Source organism: Mustela lutreola, chromosome 6 (genome assembly GCF_030435805.1).
Source record: "Mustela lutreola isolate mMusLut2 chromosome 6, mMusLut2.pri, whole genome shotgun sequence".
Taxonomy (NCBI): domain Eukaryota; kingdom Metazoa; phylum Chordata; class Mammalia; order Carnivora; family Mustelidae; genus Mustela; species Mustela lutreola.
Window position 1 is genome coordinate 9,700,123 of NC_081295.1, and position 24,020 is coordinate 9,724,142.

Sequence of the window (24,020 nt, forward strand, 5' to 3'; positions counted from 1 at the left end):
TGCCATAGCCAGAGGAAAGTGTGGTGTCCCTCAACAGATGACACAAAACAACCTAGAGTGTCTTCCTTCCCATGAATGTTCATGAAATTCTATTTACAAGATATAAACGTTTCACAGGGAAAAACAAAAATATCCATCCTAGGTCTGGGAGTTGAAATACACACCATGCATCCCCCATCGATAAGTCATATCAGGCTTGGAGAGAGCAAATCCCGTGCTTTCTTTATGCTCCCAAGGACAGAAGCCATAGAATGCTGTAATAGACCATCATTGATTTTTTTTTTTTTCCAGGATTGGAAATAATTCATCTTTAGGCCAGAGAAATGAACACAGTATTCAGTGTGGTGTCAGAATCTGCCATGTCATTATTAACAAATACCATCGTCCACGCACATGGGGTGGCATGCGAAACGGGAGAAGCCACCAGACTCCTGCCTGACTGCCTTTCGGCACCAGGATGAAACAAGGGCTGTGCTCTGTGTGACGGAGAGATATGCTTTACTCTTCGAAGGTTTGAATTTCTAGAAACCGCAAGCACTCAGAAAAACACTACTCTGCTGTTAGATGGACACGTGAAGAGGAGAACGTTCTTCTGCCAGCTAGCTAAGAGGGAACAGCCCCAGGTACCCAGTCTTCCAGATGCCAACATCTGGGGGTTGCCAGCGGGCCTTGTCCGTTCCTCACAGAGACAGGCAGGAGGTGGACAGAAGTGAGGAGTAGCTACATATTTTGAGAAGGGAAACTAAGGCACTGCTTTGGAAAAGCAGGTAGGTATGGACACATGGGGAGGACCGGTGGGGGTAAGAGAGAGATGCAGAAAAGCAGACCCCATGCCAGGGGGACCACCAGCCTGGGCACCCCCTTTCATTTCTCCCAGGGTTGTCCAGATGGGGCAAATGGTGATGAGAGGAGGCTTTGGGTGCACCTGGGGACACACGGATGGTAGCCCTTGTAGCAAAGATGGTCTCATTCTCAGCTGCCTTCTCACAGGTCGGGGCTCACAGATGCCCCTCCTCCATCCCCGGCCCCTCCCGGGACAGACGGGGCAAGCAAACCCCGTAGGGTGTAAAGGCAGAGGTGAAGCGGAGCCCAGGGAAAATGATGGAGGTGAGCAGTGGGAAGGCTGATTCAAGGAAAAGGGGGTTGCATTAAGGCAGGTGACCCTGGCAATGAATTTGCGCAACTGGAAGGAAAAGACAAGAGCTAGAAAGGTCAGAGAGGAGAGGACCCATGACACGGAAACAAGCAATGGTCAGGGTAGAGAAGAGAATACAGAATGAAGGCAAAGGACTTATTTGCTGAATAATACATGAAGAGCCAAACTTCTGTCTCAGGAACACTTCGGTGTTGCCAAAAGTTTACAGTCGGTTAGAACGATGGTGGCGTCGTAACAGACACAAATGCTAATGCATGAACCATCTAAAAACAGGCATGCCCATGCAGGAGGATCACAGCATTTCAAGTGGCTTCTGCCCAGCTTCTGGCTGCTGCCCCATTTGCAGCGCCACCTAACATGACCACTCGTCGGAGGAGGCATTGTTACCAGCGGACATGTAACATTCAAGGCTTACAGCTCCAAAAATAAGCTTGCAGTTTTCTGTATTAGTATCTCATGAGCTTTAGAGATGTTTTATAAATAGCATACGGCATGGTTAGCTCAGAGCTGGGTCCGAATGACATGAAGACAAGGCAGGACGCCAGACGCAGTCCCCTGCGCTAGCCCCTCCCGGCGGACACCCCCCACCACTGTGCATCGTAAGGAGCCGTCATCGCCATTCCTAACAACTTGTGGCTGGTGTTTCTGGCTACGCGGCAGGTGGCACTCCAGAGGCTTCACATGGATGAATTCACTTGATGCTCAGTCAGAGACCCAGTGAGAAATGGGATTCCCAATTACCCAATAGGGAAACTGAGGCAGGGAGAAGTTCAGTACTTTGCTTGAGAAATAGTAGAGCTGGGAATGGACTCCTGGATGTGTGGCTGGGCCACTAGGACAGAAAAGCCGTGGGCTGGTTCCTTTCCTATTCCTGTGAAGGCCCTGATGGCTCGAGGCTGACCGCATCCCCCTGGGGGAGATGAGGACACTCCTTGTCACGGATTTGTGACCCTGTGGCAGCCTAAGTAGACCACTCCCCTTCAACTTCACTTTCAGGCAGGGGGACAAATAACTGAACACATCTTCTCACCGACTTGATAGCCAGATGATGAAAATACCTATGCCATGATAAGATCAGTATAAATTTCTCTTGGGTGTCTGGGTGGCTCAGTCGGTTAAGCATCTGCCTTTGGCAACAGGTCATGATCCCAGGGTCCTGGGATCGAGCTCCGCATCAGGCTCCCTGCTCCGTGGGGAGCCTGCTTCTCCCCTTTCCTCTGCTTCTCACGAATAAATAAATAAAATCTTTAAAAAAATTTCTCTTAAATGTATCAAACCTATTTACTGAGAGTTTTAAAAGGGGAAATGAGGGGAAAAAAACATGCCAATTCCACTGAGAGCTAATTTAATAAGAGTTGGATGTTTACTGCCTCAGAGATGGCTCCAAATTACAGCAGTTACCACAGCCAGCCTCTGTCTCCCTCTGGCCTCCAGTAAGACAGGGAGCCCCTTGTGTGGCCGGGGTGGAGGTGGGGGGGGGGTGTTGGCATTCTATTCTCTGTAGCTTCTAGCCCAGGATAGTGCACATCGAGGTAATCACTAGATGACTGTGGGAATGCAAAAGCCTGGAAAATGCTGATGGGCAGACACCGTCCCACTGGGTTCCCGCGCCATCCCAGGAGCGCCGGCTCGGTGCCTTTCTGTGTGTGCAGCCAGCCCTGCACTGAGGCCAGCAGAGGTGGGGAGGGATTCCCTCCCTGCTCAATGGGAGTAGGGGTCTGTATGCCCATGAGAGGTAAGCAATGCAGACATCTGGGCAGGGTGCTGGACAGCCTAGCGAGGGCATCTCAGTATCTGGAAAATCACAGAAGGCGAGAGATCATGGAGCCAAAGATTTTTAACCTTCCTGGGTCCCCACTCTTTTCTCATAAAAATATGCACACACGCTTTTTTTCCCCCTTATAATTTCAGGAGTTTTGGAAACTCCTCTGATACCTCTCCACAGATACACACAGACCTCAAGTTAAGAGGTCCCGATTTATTTTAATCCCTTAATTTTATAGCTAGGAAGCTGAGGCCCAGAGGGGTCAAGCCACTTTTAGAAGCTCACACAGCAGTTCACGGTAGAACAGAACTAGAACTTGGTCTCCAGACTTCTAGGACAGAAAGAACCCTTCCCAAGACCCCACGCGATGGCAATGTCCCAGGACAGGCTGCCACTTACAGCAGCAAGGCCACCTGTGATCTGGAACCTGACCCATCTGTCCCCACAGTCTTGTCTTCCTTAGCATGTCGCCAGCCACCTTTCCAGTTTCCGTCAATCAGACTGGCAATAGTGTTTTTTGCCCAGCACCAAATTGGGGTAATAGTTTATTTTTTAAAAGTCTGTGTTTCATGTCCGTTTCCTCATTGACCCAAATCTTCTGGGTTCTAGAGTGGCCGCGGAATGCCGAGTCTGGGCTCTGGCTCGGGCGCTTTCCTTCCTGAGCACTGGGTGACCCAGGCTCTGGGTGGCCTACGGGGCTGAGGGGCACTTCTCTCTGCAGCCACAGCCCTCACGAATTTTAATCTGCTTCAGGTCTCTGTTGCGAGTTCTGATGTTTAAAATGTAAGAAACAAATGTTCTTGGTCATCTTTTCTTTTCCCCCTTAAAAATTACAGTAAACTCGGCAGCGCGCCCCTCCAGGAAGGGTTTCTGTGGAAGGGCGGCCTTCAGCGAAGCTGCCCTCTCTTCTCTAAACTCAGTGTCTACGTCAGCATTGGATGCTTGTGGATATTTGGGGTCAGGAATCTGTCAGCATGTTTTCCACATCTACTGGATGACCCTATAGTCCTTAGACAGAGATGGGAAACGCAGCTCGTGCCACTGTCACCAGAGCGCCACCCTGCGTCGGGGGTGCAGGCCCTTCACGTCCCGGTGATTCACGTGGCAGATACTGTCCCTGCAATGGCTCATTGGTATGTGCACGGACATACCAGAATACCATCTGGAAAGACCCACAAACACTGACAAGGTCAAGAGCAGTGCTCCTTTTTTTAATGCTTCTGTTTCTGACCATTTGAAATCTCTTACAATGAGAGTATGTTCTTGTAGTACTTGGGTGATTTAAGAAACCCAACACCATCCTCCCCGACTCTGTGCCCTCATGAGATGTAATCTGATGCTGCTTCTTCACGGGACTTCCCCAGTCAGACTGGTCAAGGCACCGGGAAAGCATCTCCACTCCCTGCGTGGAGAGAGGGACTGGCGGTGAGAAGATCCGGCCCCTAGTTCTGGCGACACTGTTGAGCAGAAATTGGGGGCACATGACCCTTCAGTGCTGACTCAGCTGTAAGGGACCTCAGGGCGCCTGTCCTACTGATTTTCTGGGGTCCCTCTGAGGATCCACAGATACTGGGACAGAAGGGTCCATCCTAAAAGCTGAGTTTAGCAAAGGCTTGTGCTGCCTTCCTTCCTGGGGGCGCTGAGCCAACTCCAAGCCTTCTACCACATTCCATTCAAACAGAACCATGTCCATTAGGCCACTGGTGCCTTTCAGACATTGCGCCTCGAAATGAATGCAAACTGGGGATAAAAAGGCTTTCCTGTCAGAAGCCTCCACCCACGCAGAATCAATTACCATTTGATTTAGCAACCACTGGAAACTCTTCGTTTGGGAGCACCGAACAATAAGTCATGATTAAAAATGACTGTAATCCTTTTAATTGGATGTTAATGCCATTTCATTGCAACGACCCGCTGATCACAGGGCTTCCCTTCTCTGGCTCCTCCTCAAATGACACCGCCCGCCCTGGGGTCCTGTCCCCGTGGGGTTCCACCTCGTGGAACCTCGAAGCTGGGGAGCCAAGGGCGTGGCCATATGGCTCCCCAGGCACCGTGTGACGGGCCCCATTTCCTGTGAGGTTGGAGCATGATCACCGCAGGCTCTTGACTTCTTCCTCCTTCTGTATTTCATGCAAGGAACTACAGAGGATCCTGAAAGTATTTCTAGTCTCACACAGCGGTTCCTAGGGCAGGGGGGAGGTGTCATCGTTTAGGTTCTGCTCCTCAGTAGACTGCAAATAGGACTTATTTCCCCCGAAACCAGTGCTGGCAGTCTCCCTTTTCTGCTGTGCCCTCTCTCCTGGACACCCAGGGCTGAACCCTCAGAGTTGGCTGTGACCCCCCCCACCCCGTCCCCTCCCAGCAATACTGATCTGACTGCCGAGCTGTTGGCTAAGCTGTCCCCTAGTCACTCATTCAATTTTGGGGGCCTTTCCCCTATAAGCATGTCCTCCCTCCTTCCCTGTAATTCCCTGCTGCAAGGTGAGTGTTATTAAGGCAACAACAAAACCCAGCTCTGGGGATGTCATCACCTGGCAAAAATCTAAGCTGGTTCCCTAGCATCCAGGGGAGGAAGGTGGTCCCACTTCAAGCTATTCAGGCCCCTCCCTTCCTGGGAGCAGTCACTCCTGACCCCTACCCTCAACTGGGGTTAGCCATCCCGGCCTCCCTGCCCCTGCCTACCACGTGTATGAGCCCAAGGGCATCTGTGTGCTTCCACCATGAGGGCAGAAGGCCGGCTGACTGGGAGCCAGCACCCCGCAAACCTTGTTGAGGGAACGAATGAACACAAACCCAGTTCCGGCCCTACATGTTCCCTGTTCTTCCCTGACACGTGCTGAGATGCCAACCCCCGCCCCCTCCCCAACCACCAGGCTTTGCTCAGGCTCTCAGTTCTGCTGGGGACCTCTCCCCTCCATGTCCCCTGTTAGCAAGCCCCCCCGAATCTTTCCAAGCCCTGTGCAAATACCACCTGCCAAAGCCTTTCCTGATTCCCCTGCGCGATGCCCTTCTGGAACCAGCCCCCACCCTTCGGCCCCAGCGCAAGCTCTCTATGATTTCTGATGCCACTTAAGATTTATTCTGCTTTTGAGAAATCAGAGTCCTCCACCAGATCTTGGCATCAACAGATGCTCGCTGAAAAGAAGCATGAACCACCCCGCCCACCCTCGCTGTCTGCCCCCTTGGATAGAATGCGCTTCGGCATTGGTGGTTCCCTCATTCGCGCCAGTATCTCTGATAAGGTGTCTCAGCTCGCTGTTAATTCGCCATCTGTGCTTCTCATTTCTCTTGTTTCATCAATGACACGGCTCCCAGTTGGATAGTCTGCGGTAAATCCACTGAGAGAGAAACCTTTGCCGGTGCCCTGATTCCTTGCCACGATGTTTTGATATCATGGTCCGGAGATCAGATTGGAGGCCACGGAAAACATAAATTTGAGTTATTTTCTTACCCGAGAACTCTCGGCTGGGTCACAGGCAGAGGCAACAGGGGACTTCAGTTCTGCGCTCAGGCAACGCCCCAGAAAACCTCTTGTTCTAAGAACTTGGCGCGGGACAGACTCTGGCCCTGTCGGGACTGCGGGGCTGGAGAGGATGAGCTGAGGGCAGCAAGGCCAGCAGCCAGGGAGCGGTTTCCATGAGGGTGAAATTCCCAGATCCGTCTCATCCGTCAGAAACCAACCACCTTCAAAGAGGCCCGGACTCCCAGGGCCTCAGCGATGGAAGGGAGCTTGGGAGCATTAACATGATCTGATGTTAGAAGCTTCTACCAACCCAGCAGCACGATCCATCATCTTTGGGACCGCCCCTGTCCCTGTGACCTGGGGTTGCTGCCCCAGCGGTGAGCACACCTTCCCCTGCGAGCTGAGAACAGCCCCTCACTGGTACCACCTGGCCATTCCCGTGCCCCTCCCAAAGCCACACATGTGTCCACAGGAAAGGCAGGAGCTAGATATACTGAACAGATAACTGAATGGGAACTGGCCTGACTTACCACACACATGTAATCACTCCTAACCAGAACTTCGGATTTTCTCAAAAACACATCACAGCCCCACAGACCTAAGGTATGCTTTTCCTTCTGGAATACCAATTCATGATAAATCATCAGACCTCAACCCTTTTAATAGACTCACTCGATAGAAGGAGGGATTCTTCTCCAAACTGAGAAGACGCGTCAGCACCCAGAGCCTGGCGGGAGTCAAACCGACGGGGGAGGGGGCGTTCGGTGTTCAATTCATTTATGTTCTTTGTAAGTAAAAAACCTAGCACCTCACTTCTTAGCATGGGCAAGTCTGATGTTCCTGAAGTTCCCCACTGTTTCCGAAAGAGTAAAGAAAGATGCTGCTCACACGGCTCCTGTCATCTCCCTGTCCGTCTTGTCCCCGCTGGGCCGCTGTGCTGTCACGTTCCCCTGGGGGCCTGCTCTTGGTCCCTGATGTCCTCTGGCAGGGCATCAGACAGATGGAAGGGCACAGACCTTGAGATGGGCAGATCGTCCTGAATTCTCAGGTTGCGTCTGTGCTTCAGAAGCGGAGAGCCTTTCTGGATGAGGTGGGAGAGGTGGGCGGAGGACCGGCGGGAGAGTTTCAAAGTGTGGGAGGGACCCGGCCCGCTGCTGCTCTCTCTGAAGAGTAAGGAAGTCCTGAATCTGAAAACGGAGAAAGGGGCCTTCATCCTACATCCCATGGACATGGTCAAGCACCCGAATGAGCCCAAGAAAGGGTTCTCCCCCGGAGCTTCCGGATGAGAGTCGAGGCTGGTGATGCCTTGATTTCAGCGCTGTGGGACCCAGAGCAAAAATGAGCCAAGCCTGCGGCCTTCTGACCTACAGAACAGCACAGCAATGACTTTATGTTGCTTGAAGCCTCCAAAATACAGCAGGCGCATGTTGGGGTCCCACAATCACAAGCAGGTGGTGGCCGCCACAGGCTCTTGACTGGGCTAGGTGGCTGCCGAGCTCCTGACGTAGTGGACATGTCCGGGTGACACACAAGAAGGGACATACCTCAGCCCCTAGATCCCGCAACACCATCTGGAAAGGCAGTGACTGAGATGCCTGCGTGTTTTCAAAATCTGGGCCATAGCTAAGACTCTTTACTTCTACCTGAGAATGTTATTTGGAGGGAAAACAAGCTAAAATTTGCTCGGAACCTGACAAGAGCATTTCTCTCTCTCCTCTCCTTTCTGTGTGGACGGTTTCTCCTGCAAAGTCAGCGGGCCGCTCTTTCCACCAGCAGCATCTGTCTGCTTCCCTTCCCGAGGAACGCAATGCTCTTGATTATACACAAGAGCACAGCCAAATCATGAGAATGAGCAGACATGTGCTCTAAAAGAAGGTTCTGGAAGAGACCGCCCATTGGACATCTTGCCACAAAAGATGCTTCTTTGAAATCACTCCTGTCATGCACATAAACAATATTCTGGTGCTGGGTGTTCTCACTTATATTTCGTATAACTGACTTTGTCGCCACAGCATGTCAAGTACGGAATGGCTAACTCTAGCAGGTCAACAACTTGAGACACAAAAGGGTTCAAAGAAATGACCTTAAACATCATAACTGTGAGGGTAAGCAGGAATCCAGATCTCGCTCTTTGGTCCTTCCTTGGGATATGATAAGATCCATGCGTTGGGAGGTCTGTAACAGCTATCAGGAAGACCCGTCAGCAACAGACCAACCACACACAAGAAGTGCGTGTGCTCTGCTCCAGGGGGACAGCTGTGCACGAAGGGGGTATGGAGGTGAGCCCCAGCGAGCAGGAAGGAGCCTGCTGTCCCCAGGGATTGGAGCACCTGAGATCCCCCAGGTCCCAGGTCAGGCTTTCACCTCCCCTCCCCGTGCAGAAGAGTCCCCATCACTGATGCCCATTCATTGTCTGGAAAGCTCCACAGGCATCCATACAGGCACACACTGTTGGAGAAATCACAGGTGCCAGGGACAGAGGAGGGGCGGTGGCTTAGGCTGCCACCCTCTCGAGGCTTCAGAAGGCGTTCCGGCTGCAGCCCAGTCCTCAGTTCTGGTTCTCAGGTGCATTTATAAAACTTCATGAGACCGGCATGTTTTCATGATGCAACCAGTTTTCTGAAAGACAGATGAGCCTCTTCTTCAAGACAAGTCTTGACTATAAGATATACCCAAGCAACATGTGACAACAGAAGGGCACAGAGGAGATGATGGTGGACGGAGTCGCCGCTGACAGCACTGGGAAGAGAGACAAAGAATGACCCTTCCCGTGGGACCTGTTCTTAGCGGCCACGGACATTGACAATTTTGATCTCAGGACCAGCTTTCCTTCTGGATAACTTCTAGCTAACTCTTGCCTCCCAGATCCTTCATGGAAGACAGGATGTACCTGTAAAATGTATTCTTCAAGTCAGCTTTGTAGATCTTCCATATGCCCCTGCCCCCTTTCTGGGAGATCAGCTGACTATAGACTCTGTACTTGTAACCAACATTCTGTGCTTTAAATACAGAAGTACCAAAATGGAGATACTTTATAGAATGAAAATATATACAGGACCACATTTGTTTTCAAATACCTAAGTAACACCACACACATACACACACACACACACACACACACACACACACATGCCCCCAGGGACACGAGCTGGTTCATTTTAATAACAAAATGATATAAATGATATATACATCTTAGCAAACTTCTTCATTCATTGTTCAAGAATCCTCTACCACAAGATGAAGATGACTTTTGGGAGAAATGAGAAGTTCAAGTGCAGTCTTGGTTATACGGAGAAGGAAGAGAGGCGGTCTCAGATGGAGCCAGGTCAGTAGGTCCAGGGGGCCAACCCTACACTAATGAATGGGAAATCTAGGGGGACAGGTGAGGCAAGGAGCCCATTCAAGCCCATCATGGGTGAACATTTTCTTTCAAGAAGTTCAAAATACAATAGCACGTGCCCGTACAAACTGCTTGGCAGGGTGGGATCAATCCAAATGTCTTGAGATTGACCATCTTTCAGTTAGTCCATTCAAGACTGTGAAAAGGTGTTCTGAGCCTGGGAATAATCTAGGTTATCTGGACTGCTTGAAGGTGTGCCTAACAGCACTCCCAGAAGGAATCCATAAAGGGGGTCCGAGGATTCCCATCTGGTGACCTCATAGCAAGCAGGCCACCCACCAAGGGTGTCTGTAAACACTTTGCATGGACCCCCTGCTCATCAAAATGAAGTCCGCTGGACTCCTGCCCATACCAACCTGATTTAACAAAAATCAATGCATGTTTTGAGAGTGAGAAAGGATTTACACTTAGCTTTCTAGTTCGAGAGCACTTCAACTTAATACATGCCTAAACGAGTCATGCCCAGGTTCAAACCTTTGGACGCTACTGCTTGTCACGTGAACATACTTTTTTAGAAGGAACAAAGGAGAATACAATTTCTGAGAAGAAAAGTGAAGGCACAGAGGAAGAGGTAGTTGAGTAGAAGGTCAGCCCAATACTTAGCACGTTAGCATTGTGGGAACCAGGGCAACCCCAAAGGATATCTTGCAGGACTGTCCTTAAGCGCGTTTAGGAATCCTGTCTGCTGTGAACCTGTGGAAATGAAAAAAAAAATTAGTATTCAAACATTCACCTCCAGAGAAACAGCCCTTAAGTTGGAAGTTCCCTCATCTACATAGAAATAATAGGTGTCTAAAGATCAATTAAATAATTACATTTTGTTGTGTTACGGCTCCCAGGATGCTGATCCGGGACCGAGATCCAACTCAAGTTATTTAACAAGAAAATGGCAGATTCATAATTAGGCCCAACATCTGCAGGATATTTTTTCAATAAAAGCAGATGGATGTCTGCATACTTTCCCATAAATTATAGTTCTGATTACTCCTTTGTTTTCCTCATTTTAATAGGAAAACAGAATATGGGATGTTATTTTCTTCCTCTTCTCTTATGAAAGACTGTTTTTCCAAAGTTCATTAACTGTTGACCTCGGACATCCTATAAATTAGGCTGCGTCTAAAAGATGTCTTTATCTGCACCCGGAGTACAACATAGCTCATAAAGTGACAATTTATTATTCACTCCTTTAGGAGTGAATTGCTGGTGCAAAAAATACTTTCTTTAGGGGCTTGAGGAAAGATGCATCTGACAAGAAACATTTTGTCTTTTACATGTTGTCGCCATGGTTTTTAAACACAAAAGCCCAAGAGGAGGAATGCTTGGAGCTCCCATCCCTGAGTGGTTCCTGCTGTGCTGGGTGAAGCTGTGTATGTGGGGAATGGAATCCGGCCTGGAGCAGCAGCAGAGGAACAGCTGGGCTGGGCACAGTGTCCCGTGCTGCCGCAGCTGCACGGGGGAGTGAGAGGCAGGGTCCCACACCCCTCTGTGTAAGAGGGAACTGTGGCTGGCCACGGGAGGGCTAAGCATTTGTCCCCAAAGTCCCGTTTCCTCTGTGCTGTCTTCCCCAGTGGCCACCACTGAGACACAAAGATGTGCCCGGGGCTAGGATGCCCAAAGGTGGGAAGACGAATAAGGAAAGCTTAAGGTTGTCGCTTCTGTCTCTGTGAGGCCAGGGGGGCAAAACCAGCAAGTGGGGTGGGGCAGATCTTAGAGAAGTAAAATGAGGACATTAAAAGAAATGAATTCTCTTTCCCTACTGAATCTAAACTGGCCCACTTTCCCAAACTTTCCATTCTTAATGAGGAAGTCTGGCTGTCCGCTTCCTCAGAATCTCTGCTGCCACAGGATTCCGCCCTGGCTCCCCTTCCTGTCATGGCCTCCAACCCCCTCCTCCCCAACCCCCGGAGCCTGTTACCTGGCAGGGAAAACTCAGGACAGTTCTCCAGCTGCTCTCAGTGTCCTGCCTTGGCCAATGTTTTCAGAATATTGGGGGATCATGGGAGCCATGTAAAAACATACCCTTCCTGAGAGCACTGAGTGCCGAGCCAAGTCAGGGGGAGGTGGGGTTGTTGGGGGGGGGGGGTTGGGTGGGTGCAGAATAAGAGGAGAGGAAAATCCTTATTTGCTTTTGTTCAACATATTCGGGTAACTTGCAAGCAGATAAATTCTGAATGTTTTGGGGTTTTTTTTGTTGTTGTTGTTTTATTTTGATGGGATTAAAATATATAAGCGTAAATGACAGCAAACTCCATTTTGTTGGGTCTAGGGTGACTAAAACCTGAGGGGAGATAAAGCGCAGTGTACATCACCCAACTGTGGGGGCAGTGGCCAGTTTCACTGTGAGTGTGTGTGTGCGTGTGCTCCCGAAGCTCATGTGTGCAGGTGTGCAAGCAAAAACTGGCCCTTGGTGTCCAGAACACAGGGGCAAGGTCATAAATATGTCCCAATAATATACATAGAAAAGCATTCTGAAGTTGCTAAAGATGATCCAAAAATGTCAAGTTTAAATTCTATTTTTTAATGTTCTAAATGCACTGAGGTCTCGGTGTTTATTTCTTCTCGAGTCGTTTCTGATTCTTTTGCCTCTTAAGATGCAGAGAGGACCCTGGCTGCATTTTTACCACTTTTCAACTCTGAAATGAGAGGGAAAAGGTGCCTTTGCAGAGGCCATGGTGAGTGTGGAAAGGGCCTCTAACAAATGGCTAGCCCCTTCTTGGGAGCGCACGGGGTCTCGGCCCTCAAGCATAGACGCCCAGCCCGAGTCCCGTTGGCATGAAGGGATTTCAGCCCAAAGAAGGGGACCTAAGTTTTAAAATGCCATGAAAATTTGGGAGATTCTACTTCATGTCTGAATTTGACCAACACATCCATGTGAAATTCTCCATACTGCCTCCTTGGCTTAAGCCCCCGCCCCACTAAAAGAGAGGCCGAGAGTAACTCTAGCCTTAGCACACCCTCTGCGTTTCAGCACTGCCCCACGGGGAGAAAGGGAGGCCGTGTTCAGATGCTCCCAGAAACAGGGCAAAAGGGAGCTCTGCATTTGCTAATGGGCGGTTCCATTTCTGGAATGTGGACAAGAGGCAGTGCTCGACTTTAATGTTGCTAATGGCACTGGAACGGAAATTTAAAAAGCTTAAGTTTATAGTTCAAAGCCAATTTCCTTCCTTCTCATCATTCCCTGTTGTTGGAAAGTGGATAACCAGAAATCAAAAGAAATTCAAAGTTATGACCTTCAGAATGGGAAATGAAAAATGTCATCTGCCGAGGCAAATACATATTAATCTCCTTAATATCCCAATCTCATTTTTAATAAAGTTGCTTCCTTCGTACACCAGGGATTTACTAATGGTCAGCCGATAACTGGAAATCTTTTTGATTGTGTATCTTTAGAGTGTGTGTGTGTGTGTGTGTGTGTAAGGAAACCCAGTCTTCATTCCCTAGACATTGTTTTCTCAGGATGGGGACTGTTCTTACATAAGCCAGTATCATGTTAAAAGTAAAACAAAACTACTGTTTGATGCTTATCATTACAGCACATTATCCTTTGTGCAAAATGTGGGAATGAGTCTTCCAGGGGATCCCTGAGCCAAAGAGAAAGTGAGGTCACTGAGGTTGGAACAGGGGCAAGCCTATGAAGGAAAAAATCTTGTAAGTGCAAAGAGAGCTTGATCTGGGTGATCTGGTAGCTGTGGCTGGAAAGATGAGGAATGGGAGTAGGAGGAACAAGGGGCAGGAAGAAGGGCAGAGAAAGAGGCTGGGGGGTGACAGAGAGGGGGGACGGGGAGGGAGGAAGGGGCGTACACGAAGGGGCAGGCTGGACGTGAGGAGAGGAACAGGAGAGGGGAAAAGAGAAGAAAGAGCCCGAAATGATCAAAATACTAACTCAAAATTAAATCAGAAAACTAAAGGCAGGCACATGGTTACATACATCATCTGATTTCACCAGCATACTTACGAAGAATGACGTGGGTGATAACGAATGCAAATATAAAGACTGTCAGAAAAGACAGAGATAAAATAAACATATAAAAAAATCTGTAGTTTCTTTTCCCCACACAGTTGCCTACCCAGGGACAGTGGTGATCAAACCGTTCTGAAATGAGAGGCAGAAAAAAAAAAAAAAAAGGAAATCAGTTAATAGAATGTCTTTTTACTCGAAGGAGCCCCTCCCTGCCCCCCAATACTCTGACAAACCATCGACCCTTGAACGGTGCCGGGGTTTGGGATGCTGGCCTCCGCACAGCTGCACACCCCATCTAACTTTGACTCCCCTGAAATGGAACTACTGATAGCCTTCTGTTGCTTGGAAGCCTCAGCGATCACATACACAGTCGGGTAACACACGTTTTACACGTTATATTATTATATACTCTACTCTGGCAATAAAGTAAGCTAGAGCAAAGAAAATGTTATGAAGGAAACTGTAAGGAAAAGATAATACATTCACAGCACTGCGCTGTGTTTATGGAGGACTGCCCAGGAATCACCGGCCCAACGAGGTCCTGGCCTGTGCTGGTCAAGGTCAACTGTACCACAAAATTACATCCAACCGCATATTTCCAAATGCACCACTCAGGGAAATGCTTAACATGAAGATGTTTCCAGAACAGAATCATTCTTCCAACAGAACTTAGCTGTTTTGAAAAAACAAGGAACACACCTTCCTCTCAAGCAGTAACTTAAAGGAATGGGAACTCAAATTCTTATCATGATGAGAAAAGATTTCCTTCTTCTGCAAAAGCCTCCGAGATTCACACAACAGTCTTCTGTCTTGTTTGTGTGCACGCATGCGTGCACGGGGGTGCGTGTGTGCGTGTGAGTAGCCACAGACAGAGGTCACAGGGGCGGTAGGACAGAGGGGTCCTCCTCTTGTTCTCACATCCCATAACAACCATTTCCCAAGGAATGTCTCCACTATTTCAATAGTTGTAGGAAAACTGTATTTTAAAAATCAAACTGTGATCTTCACGTCCAATGTAACACACTAGATTTTTTAGTCCGCAATTCTCAGCTAAGTTACTTGTAAAGGGAAGATGCTCTTACAGGCTTGTTGAGGGGTTACCTAATATCTGGGAGCGCATTTTTAAAAGTACACGGTGTTGGGGCGCCTGGGTGGCTCAGTGGGTTAATCCTCTGCTTTCGGCTCAGGTCATGATCTCAGGGTCCTGGGATCGAGCCCCACATCGGGCTCTCTGCTCGGCAGGGGGCCTGCTTCCTCCTCTCTGCCTCCTCTCTGCCTGTGTCTCTGCCTACTTGTCATCTCTGTCAAATAAATACATAAAATCTTAAAAAAAAAAAAAAAAGTACACGGTGTTTTGTGGTTTGTCGAGAGAAGTTGCATGTCTTGATACCCCTGGCCTTGAGCCATTTCTAGGAGGAAAAATGACGTTGCCTTTTCTAGAGGAGCAAACTGAGTCCTAGAAAGAGGAGAGGAGACCCCTCAGGAGCAGGGGGGCCAGAAGCTGAGGCCAGCCCCCCCCCCATACGCTGGCCCTGGTGCCCTGTGGACGCCTGAGGGTTGACACTGGGTGCTCTAACACTGTCTCCCTCGGAAGCCCGCGGACAAATTCACATCTTCTCACTGCAGGAATTTCACACAAATTCTGTAATGCCATTGTGATTTGTCCCTCCCCTTGCAAGTCATGGCCAAGGGCTTCTCTTCTCGCGGCTCAGCGGATCTTCCTTCCAGAAGGACTATGTGGAAGTGTCCTACTAACACACTCACCCTGATTACACCGCCTGCCACCCACGGGGGCCAAAAACACTGGGGGGCGGGGGACACCTTAGCTTTTCATTTGGGGTCTTCCCCAAGCTTATCTTCTACCCAGTTTTCAGATTTTAAATATCTATGTTTTAAAAACATACAGAGAGGCTTTTGGGAGGTGCGACTATGTAAGTAAGCCAGTCCAAAGCCAGGAAAGGCAGAGGGTCCTTTCTTTCTGGTCACCTGTCATAAATCACTCATCTCCCATTTTATGTCTCCTGCAAGATTGCTTCTTGAAAAGGGCACAAGGGTCATTCGGAACAGTGGTGGTAAAGGAACTGTAATATCCATCCTAACTCTCAAGGTGCGTTATGGAGAAACGGCCAGTGTGAACAGAGGAGCCAAAGAGAGATTTCAGAGCTCACTGGCCTAATGACAAGCTGCTGGCCGGTACGAAGCTGACACCTGCGCGAAGGGATCTCTGGTGGCAGTCCCCTGTCCTGTGTTAACGTGGGCTGCCGAGTCCACACAGCTGGAAAAGTTAACTCCTGTGCCAAAACCACCTCATTTCTCCCAAGTCACTGGTCTACACAGACTATACGAGAAGACATCTACACAAAGAAAGGCAAAAAAAGGAAAAAAAATCTGAACCAACCAGATATTCCTAAGACTTTGAGTCTGTCATTTTGAGAAGCCTCTTTTTCTTGATCCATGAGGACCGAACAGGGGAATGGGAGGTAGACACCCAGGGGCACAGGAGGACATGCTAGATTGGAACTTCTGATTCCAGCTGTGAAAGCCGATTTCCAAACCCCAGATACGATGTGAACTGAGCCTCTGCCTCAAGTATCTATCAGGGCTTGGGAGGTGTAACTAGCACTGTGGACACGGCCCCTCGAAGCACCAGGGTCTTTGTAGCCCACGGTAGACCATGGCTAGTGGGGCAGGCGGCTGTTTTCTTTCTAGCTGAGAAGTCTTAGCTAAGCGGGAACTCTGGTCTTCCGGCGGGAGGCAGAGCAGCTGGGGAAGGTGAGGGGCAGGAGACCCTTGCTCATGGCGTCTGGGAGGGTCCTACGAAACCAGGAATGGCGGGAACGCCAGCTCTCCCAGCGCCCTCCTCCCAGCCCCTTCCTCCACGTCCCTCTCTGCCCGACTAGCGGCGGTGGCCTGCCCGCTGGGGCTCAGCTTGGGCCCCTTCTCCTCTCCATGGATTCTCCACCACGGGGAAGTCTCTCTTCATCCAACCACACACTGGTGATGCCAAAATGGCATGGGCCACCTTCAACAGGTCCTGTCCACTCTACCCCCACTTTTCTCCACAATCATTCATTTTTTGCTTGTGTTTGTTTGCCAGCGCTACGCTAAGTCTTTAATACATGTTTGTCAAATGGCTGCATAAACGCTCATACTCCCAAGAGGACGTCCACGCCAGCAAGCGTGTTGCCCAACACTGCGCTCAGTTGGTGCACAGCAAAGCTGGCACGAAGCCCGCTCCATCTGCCTCCGGGACTCCCGGCCATGAAATGCACGTGGCCCTTCCTGAGTATTCTGCAGGTGCCCGGTGCCATGCCAAGTGCCAGGAAGGAACACAACAGCAACAACAACACTCCGTGGCTTCAAGATGCTCCTCATCTTATTGGATGCGATGCTTTATTTTCAGACTCCAACTTTTCTCGCACTTAAGGAGTGAACTCCTCGCCGAGAAAAGCTACTTTAGCATCTCACGCAGTCTGCTCTCTCTCGCCAGTGCTGGCAAGCACACCGCGTCCTCCCTTTACGGGTCGGGGATAAAAGCAGGACAAGGGGTGCTCACCCCGTCCTGCATGGCTCTGCTCAGAACACATGTGCCCTTGCTCGGAGTGGAGGAAGCTCAGGGGGCACCTGGGGCTGTTCTGAATGGGAAGACTCCTGTGACTCAGTTTCCAGGGAGAGGAGCAGACAGGAATTGGGTACAGGCCGAGCTGGAGCAAGAGGAAGTGTGCATGACATGCCCTCGGGGAGCCTGTGGGAAGCAGGAACTGCCTGGGCAAGAGGTCATCTGAGGGAGGAGAAGGGGGACCCAACAGCTGGCAAAGGTAGCTGCATGCGTCCGCAACATCTGGGACATTTCGAACAGCTGTCACTAGAGGTCAGTTTGTGTATTTCCTGCAGGGAAAAGTTAAATGGAGTGTCGTCTGTCCTGGGGTTGGGGGTGGCTGTGGGTATATGGGGTGTTGTGGGAGAGTCTTTTAAGAATAAATTTTTTGGAGCTGCTGCCACAGCCCTTGATTCTCAAGTTTGGACCCTGCCAGAAGGGAGTGGTCTCTACACCGTGGCATTTCTGGAGGGTTCCTTTCCAAAGCACCAGGAGCTATTCCTGTGCTGTCGCACTGTCCTGGATCTGTGCTCAGCCTTCCCTGCACACCGGAACAGAGCCTGACGGGAGGGGGACAGCACAGAGGGGCAGTAGGTGCAGACAAACATGGAAGGTTCTCTGAAAAGACTGGAGATCTGAGGAGCTAGCTGGGGCACCCTGACCTCAGCGCTGTTAGCACCACGCTGCCCTGTAATCATCTGTGAATTGTCCTCTCCTCCTTCCCCAGGTGAGTGTGCAGCAAGAAACCATTTCTAGCTACCCGAACAGCCTGGCAGACACTCAACACACAGGCATCAAGCCAATGAAGAGATGCCTTTAATGGCTTTTGGTAGGTATCCAAGAGATCGCTGGTTGCCAGGTGCAGACATGGAATATGCTGGTGAAAGAGAAGATTTTGGGCGAGCCAACCTGAGGAAAAGGCAGGGGTCCGTGAGATCTGAAAGCACTCAGACAAGCCTGAGGGGTGGCAGCTGTCGACCAGAGCACCAACTGGACAGTCAGTGTGAGTCATCGCATGGCGAGAAGGGGCCTCTGGCTTCTCCCACTAACAGACGGAGGCGGAGAGGTTTTATCAAAAGCTCCAGAGGATAGACTGGGAGACCCAGATGCTATGGCTGGGAGGCAGGCCAACTTCAAAAAGTCACCTGCCCTGAGATCTTTAGTGGGGGAAGGAGGCCCCAGAAAAACGAATTATGGTCTTACTTTGTTAGCTCAAAACTCAAAATAATAATGAACACAGTATTATTAGTGATGATTGAAGGTACCGTTTATCGGCTGCCTGTTACGTCATGATGTATTATGTGTTGTTAGGATTACCTTGTCATTTGTCATTTATCCTGAATAACAGCCCCATTGTAGGTGCTATGCCCACACTTTACAGAGGAGGGAATCACCCAGAGACACTCTGCCCATCGAGAGCCGCAGGTTTGGAGGGGAGACTGTGTCTCTCCTCCAACTAAAGGAAGATCAGGGGAAGGAATGGAATAGGAAAAAGACCCCAAACACAAGGAAAACAGGAGCGGTATTAAAACTGCGCGAGGATAGAACAATCCACTGAAACATTAAGGCAAAAATATTTGCAGAAGTTGTATTTGAAGGCTGCCAGAGAAAGAAATACAATGCTTTAAAGTTTAAGAGGTTAAAATCTCCTCAAAGTCTGGCTCTAATATAGGCCCTCAAGAGTGGAATCAATCCAAAGATAGAGGAAGACCGTACCCTCAGTCCAGGCAGCTGCAGACCAGAAAATTGTGCATTTTCCAGACAATGGTTCTGGGCTCTGGTTGGGCTGCATCTCAGCTTGGTCGGAAGGGAAATAATGCCAATTTCTTCCCCCAAGAGCATCTTGGGAATCATGTGAAAAAATAGATGGAAATATACAACTGAAATTTAAAACTCCTAATTTAAATGTTACCTCTAAATTAAGTTAAATGTTTTCAAATATATGAAATGGGAAATTATTTTTTCTTTAAACCTAGGGCTTTTTTTTTTTCAACATCCCAAATTAGAAAAATCTTGCCTTATGAGATACCTTTTTTTTTGTTTGTTTGTTTGTTTGTTTTTTTAATTGATGAAATATTAGAGTGGTACATATTGTTATCTGGCCTTTATGATTCCCATGCACTTCTTAGACACTAAATAATTTATACCGTTCTAAACTTTTGGTAAGGCCCAAGTTAAAACAGCTTTGCTGCTATGTTCAAGGACTGGTTAGGTTTCTGGAAAACAGCCTGGGATGCTCACTCCACTTCCTCCTCCTTCTCTCACTCTTACCCACTTTTATCCCCACGAGTCCTTGCCAGCCACTGTGCTCAGTACTTCACATGAATGTGTCCTTTACTTCTCAGGCAACCTGGTAAGGTTGACACTATTATGCCCATTTTACAGATGAGAAAGTGCAGCTGGAGAAGTTGGCACTAGAGTCCAGGTGTTAACCCGAACCCTAAACCACCACCTGTTCCTGACTCCTGGGCTGGTTGCTGTATCAGATGGGCCTAAAGGCCCGGCCCTTGCCTCCTAGAGCAGCAAACTTGGGCACCCGCAACCCAGCAAGACCTAGCTAGCTCAAGTCTGGGGATGCCTGCCCTCAATCAGGAAGTCCTCCCAATGTATCAAATGATGACCACATTGTCAGCAGAGGGAAAATCAGAAGAGGGGTCTCCTTTGGAGACATATGGATTTGACAAATCTATCGCGACTGTGGGCTTTGGGGGTTATTTGGGGCAAAGGGACGTATCAGGGAAGGTCTTCTACCCCACTGCTAAGGAGTAAGGCTCCTTACCTGAAGATGAATTCTACCTGTAATATCATATTGACTAATCTTGTGGCCTTCATTTATCATCTCTACATGGGGACTCAATTTCTTCATGTGTAAAAAGTTGAATTCGATAAGCTCCTAGGCCCCTGTGAGCTATAAAGTAAAATGCAAAATGACTCTGTTTTCTTAGTCCCTGTATGGATTTTTTCCAGTCTTGAGCCCTTGCAAATGGCCTATAAATTAAGATTCTACAGCTTTTAGCTCTATTGGTTAAAAAACTAAAATTTCCCATGTAAAACCAACAAGTAAATGTAGAGTTGTTGTAAACTTTACAATGCAATTTAACGTCACCTTGGGCAGTGATGTGGAATCAAAGCATGGTCTCATCTGCACCCGACCCCCCACCCCTGCTCTAGCTTCTCCATTAACTGGCAAAGTACTGAGTCTTTTTGGGCATTGAGGGAGGGGACTTGACAACACAAAACTAAGGTGCCTTTAGCTCCCCCAATGGCAATCTGTACACATTTCTATTTCCTTGAATTGTCTCAGTTTGCTTAACTTCTGTTTGTAAGGCTGGTTTCCAATGCTGGGGGAATTTTCTGCTTCTAGAAGGAGGGGAAGCACGCAGGGAAGAAGCCAGCCTTTGGAAGCAGCTGTGCCATGAGGGAGACCATGGCTGAGAAACAAAGATGACAACAAAACTTGAAAAGAGGGGGGAAAATGAATGTCTTTCCAGAGAAGCAAAGAGAAATAGTATCTCCCCAAAATGGGGAGGAAGGCAGGAAAAGACAATTTAGTTTGTAATACAAATAGTTTTTGAAAAGAGATATAAGAAAGGTAATAGAAATACGATGACTTTAAAAAGTGAATCAGCCCATTATGAGGTAGAAGGAAAGAATTCTTAAATTTGGGATCCTAGGGGGGCATCCTAGGAAGTGTCAGTTCCAATGAGGCAGGCAAATGGCACTGCCTTCTCCGGTCTCGCTGTCCCAGCATCTCTGGCCTCGGGAAGACTCAGATGAGAGCCCCACTATTGAGCTCTTTGAGCTTCCTGGAATTTAGTTGCTGGATTAGAGCTCTGGCTCATTTTGACAAAATCAGTAATGTAAGTTCAAATTTGCATATTCTCAAGACAACAGTCTTGAGGCATGGGTGGTCCCTGCTGTGTGGTGAAACTCTGAAATAAGCCAATGCCTGGGCATTCAGGAAGTCTTACTTCCTGGCAGTCATTCTATGAGCCTGCCCAGACCCCTCTCAGCCTTGGCTCCCCACTGTCTGTGGGTCTGCAGGGCCAGAAACGCTGTCTGGGAATTCCTCTTCATTCTCCACAGAATAAAACTATCTTCTGAGTCTGAAAAAACAAGCTCGTGCTATCACCCAACACCCCTCAGAAACTTCTCCATGCCTCTCTAGTAATTCCAGGCCTTGAAATCAATATCAACATCACCTGACATCGGAATGACTTGAACATCTGTAGGGCTTTCTGATTTTTAGTCCTTGTTAGTGTTCGCTTATCTTACACCGGCCCTGGGAGAGAGGCAGCCCAGGTGCCCGGGTACAGGTGAGGAGAGTGAAGCCGGGAGCAGGTGGAATTGCCAAGGCCCTGGTTGCTCCATGCTGGGTCTGGGTCAAGAACCCCTTTTGATGTCCTGTTGCTGATTTCCTCACGTTCCCACACTTCAGTCACGTTCTTTCATGTCCCATCACTGTGGTTTTGAAGCCCAAAATGAAGGTTTGAGAACAAGGGTTTCAGAAGTGGTTTATCTTGTGGGCACATAACACATGTAAAGCTGATGATTCTAAGGCTCTTCAAAAGCTGTCAATTTGACTATGGACATATATGGTTGGAAGCCTGTGCTCCTGATGGGAATGCTTTTCTGGAGTAAGCCCTTCTACGATCTTGTAGCAAAGACCTGATGTCGTCTCGGGCACAGAGCTGTGTCGATGAGCAGGATACAATAACTCAGTGGAATTGATGATGAACCCCTTGCATAACAAACTCTGATGTGTTCAAAGTAATAATCTTAAAAAATTTACCCAGAATGAAATCTTTTTGCAAAGGTTCTGAGACATTTTATTTCTCTTAAGTTGAAATTGTAGACCCAACTTTATGACGAGTAGAGCTAAAACAGAAGACCAGTGCAAGGAAAGGATGGCAAATATGTGCTGTGCTTTATATATTTTAGGGTGCTTTCCCATGTAATAGCTCATCCAGTAATATAGCTGTGTCTCGTGGCTACCACTAATGACTATGTGTTACGAGATGATGAACACAGATGTGGGACCGGAGAGTGACAGGGGCCCGTGCTCCCCCTGTAACCGTTCTTTAGTCATGTGGCCAATATTCATATCTGTAATATTCGTAATTGTCCCCAATTTTGCATTTCGAAAAGGTGGGACCCTGAGGCACCCACCCTGCCTAGCATGCTCAGAGTTAAGGCCTTCTGGAGGCTCAGTGCAGTTATCCTACTGGATAGTCCCGGCTGCCCTACTTTGCAATACAGAATAGAAGAAAAGCCAGACTCAGATGGGCTGAAGGGATATTTGATGCTCAGAAGTCCCCTGTAGGGTTTTCCCAAATCCTCACAGCTGCTGTCACTCTGCGCAGATGTTCGGCCCCTCAAGTATCTGCGTCCCCAGCTGCTTGTGTGATTGGCATTCCGGGACATGTGCCTGAGATTCCACAGTCCCTTTGTCCCTTTGATTCAAGGCTTGGTGATCTGGTGCAAACATCCAGGTTTGGGAGGGTACCGTTGAGGGTAGGTAACCCAGTCATTCCTATTGAGCACAAGGAACTGAGGGTGTGTTTGGATGTCACTCACCCCAAGCTCCTTTACTTCTCTTACTGATACATTCACCTTGACTGAGCTCTTGCTATCCTTCCAACGGCCCACTAGGCATTCCTACCTACCGGTCTTGTAGACACCTCACCTTCAGTGGTCCAAAGCTACATTCATTATGCTTCCCTGTTCACTCTTCTCCTCACCACTGCCTTCGTCTTAGCAAATGGTGCCCTCGAGGCATCTGGCTGCCCAAGGTGGAGAATGTACTTTCTGCCCATTCCTCATATGCAGCTGGCCAACAGGAGTGCCCGCTGTATCCTGCTGTCTTGTTCATGCTTCTGCCCCCGTCTCTGAAGGCCATCGCAGTGCATATGCCTTTATCAGCTCTTCTGTGAACCACTGTCAAACCTTCCGGGGGCACCCCATCCGTGTGTGCTCCACATGGCTGCTAGAAGGACCACCCAAAGCAAATAAGATCCCATGAGCCCTGTGCTTATACTCCCTGTGCGGCTCCCGCTGTTGGAGCCTCCCCATTGGGTGCAGCCTTGATGGGACATAGAACTGCTGCGTTTCCAGAATGAGCTCCTTGGGTGCTGGGAGGTCCCTCTCTCTAGTCATTCACCTTTTCTTCCCTTTCAACTAGAGGAGACAGACCTCTATTGGTTTTATATATTGAGTTTCCCCATTATATTGCATTTTCTAAAATGGCCCACTGCTTACAACCCCCCTGTCACCCCCACATACTACAACCAGCTAGTAAATGTTCCCTGTAATTATTCCGAGCAGTCCCAAGTTAAGATCCCAGTATGTATGGTATCCCGCTCTTGTCAAGTGACAGCTTGGGGGAGCCTTGTTGAAAGGCCACTGGGTTCTCAGGAGAAAGGACCTGTGACCTAACCCTAAAGGCTGATTAAGCAATGTCCCCTAGGCAGGTATGTGGGTCCCAGTAGCTGGATATACTACTGTCAAGGTTCTTTCCAATTCAAATATTAAGATCATAGGGCTGAATACAAATGTCAGAGATTGAAGTCAACTGAGTCTGTCTTGCACAAAATTAGGAAGTGCTGGCAGGCTTCAGCAGCAGGAACTATAAATAATTGATAAGAACTGGTCCTCTTATAGACCCAGGGTAGGCCCAG

At 48.9% G+C, this 24,020-nt stretch overlaps 1 protein-coding gene across 2 annotated transcripts in view; it reads right to left on the reverse strand.

Annotated features, from left to right (window-relative positions):
* ZDHHC14 (zinc finger DHHC-type palmitoyltransferase 14) overlaps positions 1 to 24,020 on the reverse strand; it is a 266,292-nt gene that overhangs the window by 24,899 nt on the left and 217,373 nt on the right. For both annotated transcript variants that reach the window (XM_059176670.1, XM_059176669.1), the window contains exons 4-5: positions 13,740 to 13,877; positions 10,434 to 10,477 (exon numbers count right to left, since the gene is read on the reverse strand). In XM_059176670.1, the coding sequence (XP_059032653.1) occupies positions 10,434 to 10,477; positions 13,740 to 13,877 (182 nt within the window). The remainder of the gene's footprint in view (positions 1 to 10,433; positions 10,478 to 13,739; positions 13,878 to 24,020) is intronic.